The sequence below is a fragment of the Centroberyx affinis genome, unplaced genomic scaffold (genome assembly GCF_046629955.1).
Source record: "Centroberyx affinis isolate AG114_WGS23_722 - 3 ecotype Tasmania unplaced genomic scaffold, CSIRO-AGI_Caff_v1 ptg010078l_1, whole genome shotgun sequence".
Taxonomy (NCBI): domain Eukaryota; kingdom Metazoa; phylum Chordata; class Actinopteri; order Beryciformes; family Berycidae; genus Centroberyx; species Centroberyx affinis.
In genome coordinates this window covers 1-19247 of record NW_027284731.1, presented here as the reverse complement: position 1 = coordinate 19247, position 19247 = coordinate 1, and the positions used below count along the sequence as shown (strand labels likewise).

At 46.7% G+C, this 19247-nt stretch overlaps 1 protein-coding gene across 1 annotated transcript; it reads left to right on the top strand.

Annotated features, from left to right (window-relative positions):
- Positions 1 to 1040: 1040 nt before the first annotated feature.
- Positions 1041 to 12544, top strand: LOC139640637 (homeobox protein Hox-B3a-like). Its single transcript, XM_071514810.1, is given in 4 exon segments — positions 1041 to 1362; positions 5466 to 6103; positions 6106 to 6195; positions 11601 to 12544. Coding segments are annotated over 3 exon segments (1467 nt in total). The 5' UTR covers positions 1041 to 1362; positions 5466 to 5586; the 3' UTR covers positions 12461 to 12544.
- Positions 12545 to 19247: the final 6703 nt, after the last annotated feature.

Sequence of the window (19247 nt, the reverse complement as noted above, 5' to 3'; positions counted from 1 at the left end):
GAGAGATCGTTGCAGAGGAAAATAAAGATGTTCACAAAAATAAACGACACGGCTGCGCAGTGGGAATGTAAAAGTTCTGCTCTACACTTTAATTCGACAAAACTCCCAGAAAACAAATCTGTCACCCAGCCTGAAGTATGAAGTGAATCCAGCCTGGCTGTGCTGTGGACTGCTCCTCCGGCTCTCCCTGCCTGTCGGTGAAATTAGCATAATTTGTGAGTGACGCTCGAGCCGTTTGATGGGGAATCAACGCGTCCGCGAGTCAAGCCTCCGTTATTTCCTCCGTTATTTCCTGCGAGCGCTGCGGATACCGGGGCCTGTGTTGTCAACATAACGGGAATACCTGCTACTACTACTACTACTACTACTACTACTACTACTACTACTAGGCTACTACTGGTGGTGCTGCTGGTGGTGGTGCTGCTGCTAGCCGGGATTAGCCGTGAGATTAGCCCGCCTAGCCTTCCACCGAGAGCGGGGTGGAGAGCGAGAGAGACCCGGCAGACGGCGAGGGAGAGACGGAGGGAGAGAGAGGAGGAGAGCCGGTGGGAGGCGGGAAAGAGAGAGAGATAGACACACAGAGAGACACACAGAGAGAGAGAGAAAGGAGGACAACAACAACAACAACAACAACAAAAATGCGATGGGGTGACGTTTCCTCGCGGCGGGCCTGATGGAGTCAGACTGAGGAAAGCAGAAATCTGAGGCCATTGTTATCAGCCAGCGGCGGTAGAGGCGCTGGTGCTGGGGCGGAGGGCGGAGGGCGGAGGGCGAGGTGGAGGTGGAGGGTAGGGAGGGGGGGCAGGCAGGCTCCCGGTAAGCTCCTTCAGCTCGCGCGCCAGCCAGCCAGCCTGCCTTGCCTTGCCTAGCCTAGCCTACGCCGACCCGCCTGTCCGTTTTCCCCGAGCCCCCCTCTCCCTCTCTCCCTCTCTCCCTCTCTCTCCCTCTCTCTCCTCGAGGCGCTCTCAGCCGTTCATGCCACACGGTGTCCGGTTCGCCGCCCCCCTCGCGCAGCCCGGACTGCTGCTGCTGCTGCTGGCTGCTGCTGGCTCGTGCTGCTGCTGCTGCTGCTGGTGGTGGTGGTGTTGTTGTGGTGGTGGCGGTGGTCGCGAGCAGCCGTGGTATAGTCTCGAGACAGCACCGGCGGAGGAGCGGGATTCTCACAAGCAGCGGTGGATTTTGCGTTCCTATACCGAGGAGAGGAGAGGGAAGACAGGAGAGGAAGCGACCGGGATTCGTTTTTATTATTTTTTTTATATTATTATTATTTATTATTATTATTGATTTGGTGCTGAACGTGCATGAGGACTAATCTGTGATGCGGCGTTGTGTCCGCGTCGGGCTGGACCGGGGCTGAGGAAGGTAAGGACCGGGCGGGCGCGCGGGCGGGCGGGCCGGCGCCGGGGCTCCGACACCCCGGTAGTGTGTGCTGTGTTAGCCGGGCTGTGAATGGCGGAGCGGCGGGCTCGGTGATTTATGGCCCGTATGACTTCAATCTCGGTTCAAGAAGAGTTCACAATGCTTTAAGCTGCCTTACACACCGCAGGCTGCCCCCCTTCCCTTCCCTTCCCTCTTCCTCTTCCTCCCTTCCCTCCTTCCCTCCTTTCCTCATCCCCTTCTTCCTCTTTTCTTCCTCTCCCTCTTGTCTATTTCTCACTTAGATTTATTTACAAAGCAGCGGGCGACAACTTGTCATTTTTATTCTCTCTGTTGTGATGCTCCACTCCTCCTGCTACTGCCCCCCCCTCCTCCCCCTCCCCTCCTCCCCCCCCTCCACGGGCCTTCATGTCGTTATTCAGCTGATATCTTAACATTTATTCCAGCTCTCTCCACACATATTTAGATGTTGTATTTTTATCCCCGGCTGGTGTTTTTTTTTTTTTTTTTTTTACTCCAAACCAGGCCACGAGAGAGGACCTGCTGTTCTGACAATGGCTTTGATCAAGCCAGTCCTTCATTGTTTCTGGGCTCGGCTCCATAATTGGCCTCTCTCTCTCTCTCTCTCTCTCTCGCTCTCTCTCTCTCTCCCTCTCTCTCCCCCTCTCGTTAATGGGATAAGGAATACGTGGATTGTCCAAGTTAATGCATTCTCTCTCTCTCTCTCTCTCTCTCTCTCTCTCTCTCTCTCCCTGCCTGCATAGCCCTTTATGGCAGGCGCCATTTGTAATTTTATATCCACGGATAAAACACAGACACCGGACACCGACCCCGTCTCTCTCTCTCTCTCTCTCTCTCTCTCTCTCCCTCTCTCTCTCGGTTGTTTTGTTTTTGTTTTGGTGGCTGTTCCTCAGTCTGTGTATGGTGTATGGGAAGGGGGATTATTTTATTCCCAGGCCTCGGTGTTTCGGTGTTTCGGTCGTCAGTAACCGGATTATTCGGGGAGGCGTCTAGTAAAGTTGGTGATTGTATTAAGCGGAGGCCCTACAAGCCAGGGGCAGAGACATTACGTGTCCCATTTAATGGCGAAACAACGATATGATTTAATAACATATTCCTCCTACACTCGCTGCCACGGCCTCTCTCTCTCTCTCTCTCTCTCTCTCTCTCTCTCTCTCTCTCTCTCCCTCCCTCCCTGGGACAATTCCTCAGAGTAAATAATTAGGATTCCGGCTTGTCTACCAGAAAGATAAATGGCTGACATGTGTGACGTGCTGAGAGCTGACGGTCCAAAGCTGGACCAGGCCGAGGCTCTCTAACCTTAAAAAAAAACACACACACACAGTTTATATCTTTTCAGTGTCATTTTATCCTTATTCTAAACTCATCCATCTGCCTCTAAAATCCTATTTTACAAGTATTTTTTTGTAGAAAAGACATATAGGCTATTTTCCTTTCCGTTGTGTTTTCAGCAGCAGGCCGATATCTAAACTAACTCCTTCATTTTTTTTTTTTTTTTGGTGTTTCTGTTTTACAAACTTACACCTTCAACATGTTGGGCTCTGCAGAAATATTGTAGGCTATTTTCCATTTGATTACAAATATACTAGTTTGCATTATACAAATATTAGGCGAATGGTAGCCTGGAAGAAATACCATTTCAAATAAAATATTTTTTCGAAAAATCTCCAGCCTACATTCCACTATCTATCTAACACCCAGTTATTGCCACATTATCAGGCCTGCCGCTTTACTGAATTCTATTTTTGGTGTTTATTTCTTATCCGTGATTCCGCTCATTTTAACACTAATGCTAATTTTATGAAACACAATAGCAGCTAGGCTATATTCTCAGCCCGGGCTGCTGTTTAATTGATCTGTGGGATTAATTAATGATAATTGATAGGCTAGTTGATGACCCTCATATAGCATTATATTATAGCCTATTATACACGCAGAAAAAGGAGGGTTCTCTGGTTAGGATAGTGGTTCTATTTGGAACCATAATGGCTCAACGCACCCTGTGATTTGTTTATACAAAAAAATATGCAAATCAGAATAAAGAACCCAGTGTTGTTTTTTTGTTTGTTTGTTTTGGGACATTTCATATATTCTTAAATGGTTCTACACAGCATAAAGGTGCTATGTAGAACCACGTGAGCATAGTGTTACAGAGAACCTTTCTAAAATGCTTTTTTTTAAATAATTAATAAATGGTTCTGCCTTTATTAAAGCCCAAGGAACGTTGTGGTTCCCTGTAGAACCTCAGAGTGTGTTTCTGTTGTTTTGTTTCTGGAGGCTCGTGGACGGTCGGCTCCGGTTCACCTCCGCTTCTCCCCGTTAAACGTTTTATCTCGACAGCAGAAATGAATGCCAGGTGCTCTCTCGTGCCTGACAACCCGGGCCTCTCGCGGCCACCCCGGCGCTGAGCGCGAGATAGGGGAGTCTATGGGGGCTCGAGCTGCTGTTTTCTCCCCTCTGTCTCTCTCTCTCTCTCTTTCTTTTTTTTTCTGACGGAGCCATGATAGAGCACTCTGGCCGCGCGACCCTAATGGATCACTGGCTCGTGAAGCTTCTTCCGGGGTCTTTCTTTCTTTCTTTCTTTCTTTCTTTCTTTCTTTCTTTCTTTCTTTATATCTATCTATCTATCTATCTATTATCTATCTATCTATCTATCTATCTGTTTTTGGCCTATTTTGTCTGAACTCAAGGTTTTTTTTTTACGTGTTTCCAAAATCCGTTACCGTGTAACCGGATAGAAGCGTCAGGAAATTGGACCCGGGCTGCCATCTGCACTGGTTTCCCTCCAGCACGCACACACAAACAGGCCGAGAACGAAATAAATGTAAAAATATATATAAATATAAAAAAATATATATGTATATATGTATGTGTGTAGGCTATGTATTTATTTATTTATTTATTTATTTATTTATATATTGTAGGCTAATGTAATGTTTTGGAGAATAGATTATTCTTCTACAGAACGGATTTGTCTTTATATCACCTAACCCCCAGTCTGACACTGTTGAACTATCCTAAACATGTTTGGTTTTTTTTGTATTTATATTTCTTTATCCATAAAGTTATGAATGGGTGTATTATGTTGACGTGATGTTCTGCCCACGGGTTTCCTCTCATGCAAATGTAAAAGAGCGTAAGAACACTAATTTTCCAATAATCCAACAGAAATGATTGCTTCATTAAATCGCTGATAGATTCATATGGGTGAGGTAACAGCGGAGCAGACGGGATCCAGTAAATCACGGAGAGGCAGAGGCTGACAGAAGTAGGCTACCGACATCAGTCACACAGAGGAAATATATACAGGCTGCAGCCTACAAAACATCCCGTTTAGCCCGGAGAGCCGCGCGCAGGGCGGGAAGCTTTATTACACCGAGCATCTACCGGGCTGCGCTGCTGCTGGGCAAATACAGGATAAATACAATAGAGTTGAAAATATTAAAAAAAATAAAAAAAAAACACTTTATTTTTTCATTCAGAAATCCAAAAACAGACAATGCCTTGTGATCATCCCACGTTGTCCTGGTCGCTTCGTTGTTAAAGGAGAATAATTAGGCTACTGAACAACAACATGATAATAATAATAATAATAACAATAATAATAATAACAATAATAATAATGATGATAATAATAATAGCCTAGCCTAATAATAATAATAATAATAATAATAACAATAATAAAAAATAAAATAATTAACCTAGGCTATATAATAATAGCCTACAATAATAGCCTAATAATGAAATAATATAGGAATTAGGCTACTGGGTTAATTCAGTTAATTCGATGAAAATATTTATCTAGGATAGGCTATAGAATGTGTGTGTGTGTGTGTGTGTGTGTGTGCGCAGAGAGAGGGAACACAGCTTGCCCTCCTCGTGCCCCCGCCACCGGAGCATCTGCAGGCCGCGCGCTGGGCTCACGAGAGAGAGAGAGAGAGAGAGAGAGGGGGGGGGGGGTAGAGTGAAGAAAAGCAGCGGTTTCTATTCATGTCATGGCGCCTTTCATCGCAGGAAGATGGATTTATCTCTCTCGTTTCTTCATTCTGTCTCTCCTAACCTCTCAGGTCAGATTGCAGGGGGCCGCTGGAGAGACACCGTCACGTGACCCCCGGTGCCAAATGGTCTTCCGGCAGCGGCTCTCAACAAGGACCGGAGAACAACGAGACGCCGCCACTTCTCTCGGAAATGCAGAAAACGACGTACTACGACAACTCCTCGACGCTTTTCGGTGGCTACTCGTCCTACCAGGTGCAGGGGGCGGCAGCGGCGGCCGCGGCGGCGGCGGCCGCCAACGGCTTCGGCGGGTACGATGCACCGGTCCCGGTGTCGCACCACCAGCCGGCCTTCCAGTCGGCGACCCACCTGGACGTGGAGTCGTACCAGCGGTCCGCCTGCTCCCTGCAGGCCCTGGGCGGGGGGGGCGGTAATGGCGGCCACCAGCAGCAGCAGCAGCTCTCCAAAGCCAAGGAGCTGAACGGCAGCTGCATGCGGCCCAGCCTGCCGCCGGAGCTCCACCCCGGGCCGCAGGTGTCCCCGCCGCTGCCGCCCAACCCCAGCAACGGCAGCACCGGGGCGCAGCAGCCGGGGGGCGGGGCCGGGGCCGGGGCCTCCTCGGTGGGTAAATCGGGGCCCAATAAGTCGTCCAACTCCTCCTCCACCTCCTCCTCCTCGTCCTCCTCCTCCTCCTCGCTGCCCCCCAACCCGCGCTGGCCAAGCAGATCTTCCCCTGGATGAAGGAGTCCAGGCAGAACACCAAGCAGAAAAACTGTTCGCCCAGCAACAACTCTGGCAACGGTGTGTGGGGTTACACCTGTCTGTCTGCCTGTCTGTCTCTCTCTCTCTCTCTCTCTCTCTCTCTCTCTCTGTCTCTCTCTCTCTCTCTCTCTCTATCTCTCTCTCTCTGTCTCTCTGTCTCTCTCTCTCTCTCTCTCTCTCTCTCTCTCTGCCCCACAGTACCCAGCAACATCATGGTTTAGCATAAAAATTATTCCTCCTACACTAGTCTCTCTCTCTCTCCCTCTCATTACCAACCTTCAGCTCCTTCCCTCCTCCCTCCACTTGCCTCCTCTCTTCCTTCTCTCTCTCTCATTAGCTTCCCTCCTCCCTCCCTCCTTCCCTCCTTCTTTCCTCACTTCCATTATCAACATCCTTTTTTTTTTTTCCTTATTTCAAAACCCCGGATCCCCAGAGGATTTAAATGTGTTTCTCAGATTATTATGGAGAAACTGGTTTCCAGAGCTGCTGGGAAATGACCAGCAGCCACCAGTCAGACGCTGGTAAATATTTGTCTGTTAGTCGACGTCAGGAAAGTGAGATTTAGGACGACAATGTGAGATCCCAGGCCTGGTTGTGTTATTTTACCAAAGCTTTTCTCCATTTCCCTAAGATAGTAAGTTAGGTTCAAATTCGTTTTATGAGAATAAACCTAGAAACAGGTGAAATTTTGCTTTACTTTTTTAGCATTTTTGTCATTTATCCAGACTGACTTACAAGCCCATCAGTAGGTTTCCATTCCCAGATCACCAAGCAGCCAATAGTGAGGGAGGTCAAAGGTCAGAGCCACAGCACTCTGACCTTATCTGTTATTCTGATAGAGAAGAGCGAGGGAAAATAAATATAAAATCAGGGAGAAAAGGTGGATTTAAAAAAAAAAAAACAGGATAATAACAGCAGAGTTGAGGGAGGTGTTGGTGTTTCGATTGCAATTTTACGTTAATATTTTACGTTTAAAAGACGTCTAAATGGTTATAAATGTCAAGACTAAAATTCAGCTCAAGAGGGTTTAGCACTGAAAATTTAGCAACGTCTACACTGCCAGTCAATAGTTTGGACACATGCATTTTTCTTTATATTTTTTACTATTTTCCACATTTTAGAATAACAGTAAAGACATCAAAACTATGAAATATCACAAAAGGAATTATGCAGCGACCAAAAAAGTGTTAAACAAATCAAAACTATCTTATATTTTAGATTCTTTAAAGTAGCCGCCCTTTGCCTTGATGGAAAGGCAAAGGCTTTGGAAAGAAATTCATACATAGGATCAACTTCACTATTTATATTTGTCTAAGAAACTAATTTCAAGCATTTAAGCAGAAGCCTTTAGATCAAAATTGTTGACTGTTGGCTGGCAGTGAATCTTGGACTGCGGCTTCTGGGTTAAATTACAGAAATAAAGAATTATGTTGAGAGAACTCTGCCAAAGTTGTCTTTTACCCCTGGAAAAAAAAACAGGAAAAAAAGGGGATCAATAAGAAGAATCGAAAAAGGCGGCGTAATCTGTAAAATCCCAACGATACCCGACAGTACCTGTGAGCTTTCAGTTACAGGACGGTCTGGTTCACCTTCCTCCTCCTCCTCCTCCTCCTCCTCCTCCTCCTCCTCCTCCTCCTCCCTTATCCTTTGGGCCGGGTATCGTTAGGATTTCGCCGATTCCGGTGCCACTTTTCGATTCTCCTTATCGACCCGATCCTTTATCCATCGGTTCCTTCTGTATGTAATTTCAGGGGTAAAAAGACGACATGCGGCTCCAGAGGAGTTCACTTTGTTTCTTTACTCCACTTGGAGGTCTCCACTCCTGCCTCAGAATCACTTTTCCAAACAGCTAAGGAACATGCGGCATGAAGCCTTACTCTAGGGAACAAAACACAGGAACAAGTGAAAAGAATATTCAAGCAACTGGAACAAAAACAAAATGTCCCCCCCCCCCCCCCCCCGACTGACCGGGTCAGAAAGCTGCTGGAGGAGCGTCCAGCTGTTCAAACTTAACGATCGATCGGAGGAATCGTTAGCGCGGTCGGTTATCGATTCCGCTGAATTAGGCAAGTTGGAAACCGGGAACTGAAAGTAAATTAGAACCGGTTCTCCACTTATCCCTCCTCTTCCTCTTCATCCTGCACCTCCTCCTCCTCCTCCTCCTTTCACCCTCCTTGTTATTCTCCTCCTCCTCCTTTTTTCTACCTCCTTGGATCGCCGCTGTCAGCTGCAAGTAGGAAAGTATTAAGAGGATGAATTTAAATGTCATGTTTGATAACAGACAGATAGATAGAGAGAGAGAGAGAGAGAGAGAGAGAGAGACGTTCAAATTGGAACGCATTAAAAAAAAAAAAAGGAAACAAGGTGATGGATTTAAATATCATGTGCGTGTTTGATAGCGGATAAAGAAAGACAGACAGAGAGACGGATATTTTATTTGAGTCGGTGGCTATCAATGGAAAAGAAATGCGTTCTGCGATAATGAATATGGGTTTCATATTCATGTTAGAGAGAGAGAGAGAGGGGAGAGAGAAGAGAGAGAGAGGAGGGAGAGAGAGAAGAGAGAGGGGAGAGAGAGGAGAGAGAGAGGAGAGAGAGAGGAGAGAGAGCGTTCAGTTGACTTGACAGAGAGATGAAAAGAGATGAGAGCGTTTATTGATGAGCGTTTGAAACAATCACATTTAGAAAATGTCACTGATTTGTGAGTTAGACAATGAGATGGATATCTCTCTCTCCCCTCTCCCTCTCTCCCCCTCTCTCTCTTTCTCCCCCCTCTCTGTCTCTCCCCATCTCTCTCTCTCTCTGTCTCTCTCCTCTCTCTCTCTCCCTCTCTCCTTTCTCTATCTCTCCTCTCTCTATCTCTCTCCATCCACAGAGATAAAGGCTAGAGAGTTCAACTGTTGTTTATGTTGTTGATAAGAGAGAGAGAGAGAGTGAGTGATAGGATCTTTGTTCTTGGTTTGAACTGGGCTGCATCAGCCTTTATTAGTATGAACACATATTGATAGCATGCAACACAAGCACACACACACACACACACTCACACACACACACACACACACACACACACAGTATGTACAGAGAGAGAGAGATGAACAGCCTCTGTACTTTACTAATAAAGTGTTTCTTCAGTAGGTGATGGTTCTTCGTGGAACCACACAGCCTTTTAAAGAACCAGTTAAGAACCATTATTGTGGCGTTCTGATGAGCAAACAGGGAGCAGGTTCAGTGTCTTGCTCCAGGACACTTGGTTCTTTAGGGCAGTGGTTCTCAAACTGGGGGTCGGGACCCTCCCCAGGGGGCCGTGGGATAATTTTGGAGGGTCTTGAGATGATTTATGGGATAGGAAAAAAATCTACTATACAGATTTATTATTACGGCTTATTTTATTCAGATTTTTCTCTCATTTTTGTTTTTTCTTGTGAGATACTGAATAGTTTTAAGCATCTGATAATCAAATGAAACAACCTGAAAAGAGAAAATCATTCTTTGGTTGAATATGCGGCCTGTAAGGAGACATGGCCTCGTTTTAAAAGGGTGAGGAGCCAGAAAGGTTGAGAGCCGCTGGTTTAGGGCAGCGGTTCTCAACGTGGGGTCCGGGGACCACCAGGGGTCCTTGAGGGGGTTCCAGGGGGTCCCCAGCAAGTTGATGAATTGTTAAACTTCAGCATTATTTAACACAATTAGTAGTACTACAATAGTAGTTCACTGTTATCTCTCTGCCTTCAGTACAGATAGTCATGGAATTCTGGACAAAATCATATCTAACAATAAAAATATAGATTTGGGTCAGAGAGACAAAATCTCATCAAATGGGGGTCCGTGGCTCTAATGTGGACTAAACTAGGGGTCCTTGATATGAAAAAGGTTGAGAGTCACTGGTTTAGGGGATCGAACAGTTTGGCTGTGCGGGTACAGGACGTCCCGTAACCCGGCTGCCTGTTAGCAGCAGCTGAGATGGATTCCTGTGTTTCTGAAACGATACAGTCGGGGGTTTCCACGGGTTTCAGGAGCCCAGGGGTCGTGAAACTCACTCAGCACAAACCACCGAGGAATCAGATCAGGTCAAGGCGAATCAAGGGAGAAAAATAAAAACACCAACGATGCAGTCAGGAGGTTTTTTTTCACACAACAGCATCAGATTTTGACACGTGACCTTTAGAAGGAGGCCTCAGCATGCCTGTGTGCCTCTGGTAGAGTCTTGGGTCGTGTCTCTTCCTCCATGATAAAACCCCCAAAAATCAGTGATTCTGTGATCTGTTGCTCCGGTAGAGGAGACTGGAGAATTTTGTGTTTTTGTTTTTTTTTCTCTCTCCATTCACTGCCACTGTCTGGAGGAACAGTCTGAAAATCACTTCTAGCACATAGAGGAACGCCGACAAAGCAGATTCTCACAATATATACAAAAGGAGTCTCTCACTTTTTTTCACCTATTTATATAATTATTGATAAACGTATTATTTTCAGCATAAGTTTCCTCCGATTTCCCCGGATTTCAGTGTTACACTTGTTCAAACTAAAAGGTTTAATAAACATAAAGAATGTGATTACCTTTGCAATTCTCCAGTCTCCTCTACCGGAGCAACAGATCACAGAATCACTGATTTTTTTTTGGAGTTTTCTCCTGGAGGAGGAAGAGACACCAGAGTGACACAGAGCTCTAACAGGAGTCAGTAGAGTTTCAGTATTATCAGACAGAAGAGAGCGTGGACTGACCTCCGTCCTCCTGCTGCTGCTGTGGCTGTGGGCGGTTTGTCTATCCAGCCGTGATGCAATTTAGCTCTCTCTCTCTCTCTCTCTCTCTCCCTCTCTCTCTCTCTCTCTCTCTCTCTCTCTCTCTCTCCCTCTCTCTCTCCCTCTCTCTCTCTCTCTCTCTCTCTCTCTCGGCCATGCAGTGCCGGGCGGCCGCCGCTTAATAACTGCCACCGTTATGAAGTGTTGACAACTAATATCAGGGGATCAGTCGGCCCGGACCTCCTCCTGCTTTATTAACAAACTCAATGCTTTCAATTTCCTCCTGCAAGCCGGCTAATTGTGTTTTTTTTTTTTATCCTCTCTCTCTCTCTCTCTTCCCTTTCTCCCTCCTTCACTCTCTCCTCCTCTTTCTCCTTTTCTGTCTCCTTTCATTCTCTCTTTTACTCTCCACATCTCTCTCTCCCTCTTCTACCTTTCTCTTTCCTTTTCTCTCCTCTAATGCCCCGCTCTCTCCTCCTTTCTACTTCTAATTTTCTCTCTCATTTTGCTCCTCTTCTCCTCTCCTCTCTCTCCTCCTCCTCCTCCTCTCCTCTCCTCTCCTCTCTTCTCCTCTCCTCTCCTCTCCTCTCCTCTCCTCTCCTCTCCTCCTCCTCCTCCTCTCCTCTCCTCTCCTCTCTCCTCTCCTCTCCTCTCCTCCTCTCCTCTCCTCCTCTCCTCTCCTCTCCTCTCCTCTCCTCCTCTCTCCTCAGCATCAGGAGGAGCAGAGAGTGGTAGTGGAGGGGAGAAGAGTCCTCCTGGCAGCTCCTCAGCAGCCTCTAAGCGAGCTCGCACAGCGTACACGAGCGCCCAGCTGGTGGAGCTGGAGAAGGAGTTCCACTTCAACCGGTACCTGTGCCGGCCTCGGCGCGTGGAGATGGCCAACCTGCTCAACCTGTCCGAACGCCAGATCAAGATCTGGTTCCAGAACCGACGCATGAAGTACAAGAAGGACCAGAAGTCCAAGGGCCTGGGCTCGGGCTCGGGGGGGCCGTCCCCCACCGGCTCCCCCCCCCTGCCCATGCAGTCGTCCGCCGGCTTCCTCAACTCCATGCACGGCATGGGAGGGGGGGGCGGCGGGGGGGCGGGGTACGACGCCCCGTCGCCGCCGTCCTTCGGTAAGCCCCACCCGGGCGTGTCCTACTCCATGTCCACCGCCTACCCCAACGTCCCCATGAAGGGCTGCCCCCCCCAGCAGAAGTACGGGGCCCCGGCCCCGGACTACGCCGACCCCCACCCGCACCACGGCCTGGTGCAGGCCAACGGCGCCGGCTACGGGACGCCCGCCAACATGCAGGCCAGCCCGGCGTACGTGGGGGGGGGCGGCTACGCGGAGCCCATGCCCGGCTCGGGGCCCTCCATGTACGGGCTGAACCACCTGGGCCCCGCGCCCCCCCACCACCAAACCATGGACTACAACGGCGCGGGGCCCATGTCGGCCGCCAACCAGCACCACGTGGGGGGGGCGGGGCCCCCGGGGCCCTGCGACCCCCCGACTTACACCGAGCTGTCGGCGCACCACACCTCCACTCAGGGCAGAATCCAGGAAGCACCCAAGCTCACCCACCTGTAGCAGGTTTGGAACAAAATGACAAACAGAGACGACAGAACGAGCAACTCGACTAACAGACCAACTAACTGAGACTGAGAGGAGAGAGAGAGGAGAGAGAGGAGAGAGGAGAGGAGAGAGAGGAGAGAGAGAGGAGAGAGAGGAGAGAGGAGAGGGAGGGAGGGAGGAACGCTCCACTGGTTTGTCACGCTCGCTCACCTGTTTCAATCTTTATTTACTGTTGTCCAGTCACACCTGCTGCCTTTAGGCCACGCCCCTCATCTAATACCATCCATGGACCCAAAACATTCCCCATACAAAATGTCACTTAAAGAAAAGCTTCTCCTCGGTGTAAAAGTGGTTTAAAAACATCTTGAAGGATCCCATTGAAATCCAAAGTATTTTAGAGCAGTTCTGACTCCAAGGTGTCGAGTCTCTTTATGTCTCAGAGTTTTCTGCTGATACACGATCGACGATTTGGAAAACTGGCTTTAGAAAAACGTGTTGATTTTACCCGTGCCAATCCTAACTATTTTGTAACATTTTACCATAAATCCGGTTTGGTGGTTTTTATCGCTCTGGAGGTTTGGCTTCGTTCTAGATTTGTGTTTCGCTGTCAGTTTTAAAAAAAGCCGAGTTTTAAAAAAAGCTGGAGATGCAGAAAGAGGAAGAATAACTTTAAAAACAAAATCCACTGCCAACACCAGCGATTAGTCAGTGGTCATCAGGCCGAACCCTTCTGAAGGAGGCGGAGCTAGTCATCACAGCTCCTGTAGGGGCGGAGCCAGACGCTGGGCGATATTCAATATTACAGTTTATCGTCTTTTTATCGTTCATCATCGTTTATCTGAATCTCATGGTGATGATTTGATGATTTTTGGGATTTCATGACACACAATTCTGCTGTCTGAACCCATTTTAAGGAATATTATTTGAAAATTTCAGAGTTTTGTTTTGACATCACAACTAATGTTACCGTTCGGTTCAGTGGGATGAACATTAGTTTGATTATTTGGCGTGATTTGCATATGTGAGTCATATCGTGACATGTATCGATATTCCGTGATATTGATTTCAGCCGTATCGCCCAGCGGACAAATTAGCTTTCAATCGCCAGGTCGGCGTTTACCTCGGCTACACTTAGGGTACGATTTCAAAATTTACTTTGATGATAAAAATCCCTCCACCCCTCCCTCACACACACACACACACACACACACACACACACACACACACACACAGCTCCCCCGTTGCTAAATGAAATAGTTGAGATTTTAATGTGCGGTTAACGAGGTTGGTAGATTTACGGCTCTCCCACTCCAGGCAACACATGTTTCTGTCAGCCGGGCTGAGCTATGTGGAGGCTCTGCCTCTCCATCACACACACACACACACACACTCACACACACACACACACACACACACTCACACACACACCCTGGGTATGAGAAGCGAGTACAAACCACCGGATCGTCCTCCTTCCGTCTCTTTTTGTCTCCTCCACCTGTCTGTCTCTGTCCAGACTGTCTCACTGCTACTAACCTACTGTCTTCTGTCTGGCAGCGACACCGCGGAAATTTCCCACAATCCCCTCCGCAGACACGCCCCCCCCCACCCCCCCCCCCCCCCCCACCGCCACCACACACACTCACCCCCCCCCCCCTTCCCCCATCACTTCTACTACAGGGTTTAAGAAGCTATACGAGCTCGCAGGCTAAGCTAGCTCCCATAGACTTACACACACATCTAATGCTAAGCTACATTAGCATACCACACACACACACACACACACGCATACACACGCGTAGCAATGCTAAGCTAGCTTCCTTCCGTTGACACGCGTCCCTGGCTGCTGACATGTTAAAACAAACACAGCAGAAGACGTGGAAGAAAAGATTTAAAGTTCTTATTTTAGCACATCATCGACACACAGGGTAAAAAATAAGAGTGAAGAACTCTTTATTTATTTATGTTTGGGTAAGTCATTGCCCCCCCTCCTCCCTCTCTCTCTCTCTCTCTCTTTCTCTCTCTCTCTCCCTCTCTCTCTCTCTCTCTCTCTCCCCCTCTCTCTCTCTCTATCAATCTGGAAGGGTTCACTTACATTAGCGGACACTAATGCGAAAAAGCCCACGTTTTTTTATATTGTTTTGTTTTGTTCTCACATATCTTGACTTTAACGTGGATACAGGGTATATATTTGAACAAAAATGCATGTCCTGGAGAACCGAGCCGGTGTGTATTCACACTCTGAAAACGGCCGGGTTCATGTCCGAACCCTCAGTGAGGCTCGGCTCGGGCCGGCACACGTCCCGGGACGCTCCGACGACCGGAGAGTTTCCTTCCAAGAATGAGATCCGTTTGATAAGAAAAGACTCTTACAGCACAAAGTAAAACAAACGACGGTACTTTTTAATAGTGCTCTCTTACTTTTTAATAGAGGATAGTTGTTAATTTGAGTCCTTGGTTGACAGAATGAGACTTGAACAGTCTGGATCTCGCTGCACCAGGCGGATCTGAACGTTTTTGGAAACAAACTCTTTGTGTTTTTGAAGTGGAGCTCCAGCTGTGTGCTGAATGAACCCTCCTGTTTTATCAGCAGAGTGCAGGTTTACACCCACGCTTCCCACATCCGGGCATCATTGTTGCACTTAGAGTTTACATTTTGATGGTTAAAGGTAAAAAAAAATAAAAAAAAAATAATAAAATCTTATTTTGAAGACGGAAGGCCCTCCAATCAAAGCGTCTTTCGCCAATGTGTGTTCAAGTGAACATTCATATATAAATATTTATTTGTTATAGCCAGTTTAAAAAAGACTTTCTGTTTTGTATTATTATTATTATTTATCCTTCATGTATTTATATCGAGAAAAAATACTGTACTTTTTTAGTATTTACCTGTTATGAAAGAAAAAAAAACAACGTTGTGTTTCTTCTTGTCCATTGTACCGAAGTTTAATTTTTTAGTTCTTGTATTTTAGAGGAAAATAAGTAGTTTTTATGTTCCTATTATGACCCTTGTACATAAATGTCTTGGCTTGTACAGGGAAAAAGGCACGGCCGGGGATTGGGAACCGGCCGCGCATAGTCAGAAGATTTAGACAAACTATTAGCTGGAAAAAAAACAACAAGTCTTTTTGGAGAAAACAACTTCCTTTCTTTGTCCTTTGTAGCTCCTTTTTCTTTCCTTGTTGAGAGAGTTGTCTGTCGAACAATTCTTTAATAAAATGTTATGTTATTCAGAAACATCCTCAGTCCTTTACACTGTCACCAGCTCCAAACCGCATCACCCACTCTCACTAAAACCTAGAGGATCCCGTCTGAAAAGGCCTCAGCATTTGGTCAAACGAGGACTTCGTGTTTCCCATCGTCCTTAAAAAGAAACATTCATTGTTTTCATTTTGTGCAAACAGTCTTTGCTTAAAGCTCTGTGTGCCTCTGGTAGAGTCTTGGGTCGTGTCTCTTCCTCCATGATAAATCAGTGATTCTGTGATCTGTTGCTCCGGTAGAGCAGACTGGAGAATTGTGGGGGGTTTTTTCTCTCTCCATTCACTGCCATTGTCTGGAGGAACAGTCTGAAAATCACTTCTAGCACATAGAGGAACGCCGACAAAGCAGATTCTGACAAATTCTGACCTTTAAGGAGCAACTTTGTCTAAACGGTGGAGTTCGGCGATGCACCGATACCGATACCGATATCAGATATCAGATATCGGCTATCGCTATCAGATATAGACCGAGGCTAAAGTCCGACACTGAGATCCAAGTGTCAGAAATCAAAACAAAAACAACTTCAACACAAAGAATCCGCTCACCGTCTCCTTTACGCTTTACAAACCGGACGGGAAGCTAAACTGTTTTTTTTAGCATGTGGCGGATGTCGGATTTTAATGATTCACGAGCCGCCCCCCCCCCCCCCCCCCCCCCAGGACCTGAATAGCAGCTTTCTGATTTCTGACGACAGGAGTCTCACCTGCCAAAGCTGGAAGAGACAAATGTGCCGACCGCAGCCAAACGAGCCGCTCGGCTGCTGGCTGTTCGCTCACCAGCCTGTTTGACAACAGTGGAGCACGGACGATACTGTCAGAGACTGGGCCGGGTCCCAGGCGAGGGGGGGAGGAGGGGGGGGAGTTTGTATCCAAGAGCCTCCTGGTGATAAAACCCGATACCCAGAGCCACGTGGGACGCATCAGGAATCATAGCACACACTTGATTTCCTGACTTCTTCACAGCCAGGAGGACGTTTGATCTCTCTGATGAGGAAAAAAACTGATCGTTTCTCTCTAATGTCGGTTTTGAAAACCCCAAAGCATCAGTTCAGCAGTTTGAACCTGATTTGTTCAGTAGATTTAAAGGCCCAGACCGGGAATCGGTGTTGATATATTTTAAGTTCAGTGTCCAGAATCGGCAGCGAAGGAATGATAGTAAACTGTCACTACTGATGAAAGAGTCAATTTCCCCAACAAAACAAAACAAAACCAAAAATGTACTGGACCTGTTTAACGTTAACCAGAGGAGTGACCGAGTCAACTTCACTGGAGCCCCAAGTCAGTCTCAAGTCTTGAGGCACAAGTCCCAAGTCTAAATGTAGATTATCAAGTCAAGTCCATGTCATTAAAGTCAAGTCTCAAGTCTAAATGTAGAACAGCAAGTCAAGTCAGAACAAATCAAGAGTCCAGTATCAATTTAATATCTTAAAGAAAACTAAATATCTAGGACTTTTCAATGCAATATGGTTTTAATAGGATAAAAACTTGGTGAGAGCATCATGAGTTTGATTTCTATAATCAGTTTCAACTTCAATAAATTCAATCATTCCATACAAATCAGAATTTAAATTCAGTCGTCTACTGGAACAAATCTCATCACTTTCAATCTAAGTCATTTACACAAACACAAGATCTCAAGTCAAGACTTTAGAAACCTTTTCAAGTCATCAGAGTACAAGTCAGAGTCAAGTCCCAAGTCACCAGAACCCAAGTCAAATCTCACACTATTCAAACTGACTCAAGTCCAGGTCATGTGACTCGAGTCCAGGTCATGTGACTGGAGTCCAGGTCATGTGACTCGAGTCCAGGTCATGTGACTGGAGTCCAGGTCATGTGACTCGAGTCCAGGTCATGTGACTCGAGTCCTCCCCTCTGACATTAGCTCTATTTTCATGCTGCAGTAACCAAACAGGACAGTCCCGCGGTTTCAGAGTCCGTCCTTCATCCAGACCGTCTGGGTTCAAACCCTCCGCCTGCCCAAGTGTCATGAGCAACACACCGAGTCCCTACCAGACCCTGACCCCTGACCCCTGACCTCTGACCTCTGACCCCTGACCCCTGACCTCCCTGCGAAATCAAGAAATGATCACATTATTATCAAATAAGAGCAGCTGTAGCTCTACAGTCAATACTAGAAACAAAACCCAAACAGACGCAAAGACAAACATGAGCCCAAACCGTCTCTATGTTAGTTTCACATTAGAAAAACTAAACCCCAAAGTAAACAGCCTTCATGTTTTTTTCAAGATTCTCCATTGAAATGAATGGTGTTTGGAGTGCTTGGACTCTAACTAGACTTTCTTCTGAGTGACTCTGGAGGTTTTTTCAGCCCAAACTGAGTGAACGTTGCGTCTCTTTTGTCCTGTCTGGGACCGTGACCCATTTCTGGTCCCGAACCAGAGTTTGAGAAACCCATCAGACACAACAGTAGATGGGTAGAGTCTTATAGGACTGTCCATTAGGAGTTATCAGATGTCTTACTGAGTTTGACTATATTCCTGTTGGACTGTTTGAATATTCCAACATTTGAATAATTACCCATTTAAATAATTTACTTATTTTAATTTCAGACTCTTTGAAAATGTTGGACCAGGAATATCATAGATGGTTAGAGTGAGGTTTCTTAAATTTTTCCAGCCTGCATGGGACTCAAGTGAGAAAGTCAATCTCTTACAGGAGACCCAAAACCTGGCCTGTGTGAGCCCAGTTTGGCTCCCGAACCAGAGTTTTAGAAACCAGAGGCTGCAGGGGTAAAAAAAAAAAAAAAGAAGAACAAAAACAAACCAGAAACAAGCAGCTTTAAGGAGGAGAAACACTAAAAACTAGTTCATTTAACTTTTTCTACACTTCTCTCTTTCTCTGTGTGCAGCTTTTTCTGGCTTTCTGTTTCTCTCGTGTACTCTCTCTGTCACACACACACACACACACACACACACACACACACACACACACACGGATCCTCCTGGTAGCTAGCCTATGTGTCCCGTGTTGATGTTAGAACCTAAAAAAGCCCTCGGGCCTGCGCCTTGGACGGTCACGTGGTCAGGGTCTCTCTCTCTCTCCCTCTCTCCTCTCTCTCTCTCTCTCTCTCTCTCTCCCTCTCTCTCTCTCTCTCTCTCTCTCTCTCTCCCCCCCCTCTCTCTCTCTCTCTCTCAGTATAACTTGGGACATAAATCAGCTCCCTCTATAAATAACGGCCGTACTTCCCTTTACATCTCCGCTGGACTAACAGACAATAAAACACCAATAAGGAGAGATTGGATCTAATTTATTGCCTCATAAAAACAGACGGAGCCGCTTTGGCTTCAGCACCATAATATATCTGTTACTGTATGAAACTGCGGAATCACCGCTGCGGACGGCTGTTTCATAAATGATAACTGCCATGGTTTGGCTTTATTTAGAATGAAAGAAGAAGAAAAAAAAATGAAATATGGTTTGGATATTTGTTAGAGAAATCTGTTGGGTTTACCGTTCAAATGCGATCGATGATCTTGTTTTATGATAGCTATCAATCTGACGGGTTATTTGTAAGAAAAGCTTAA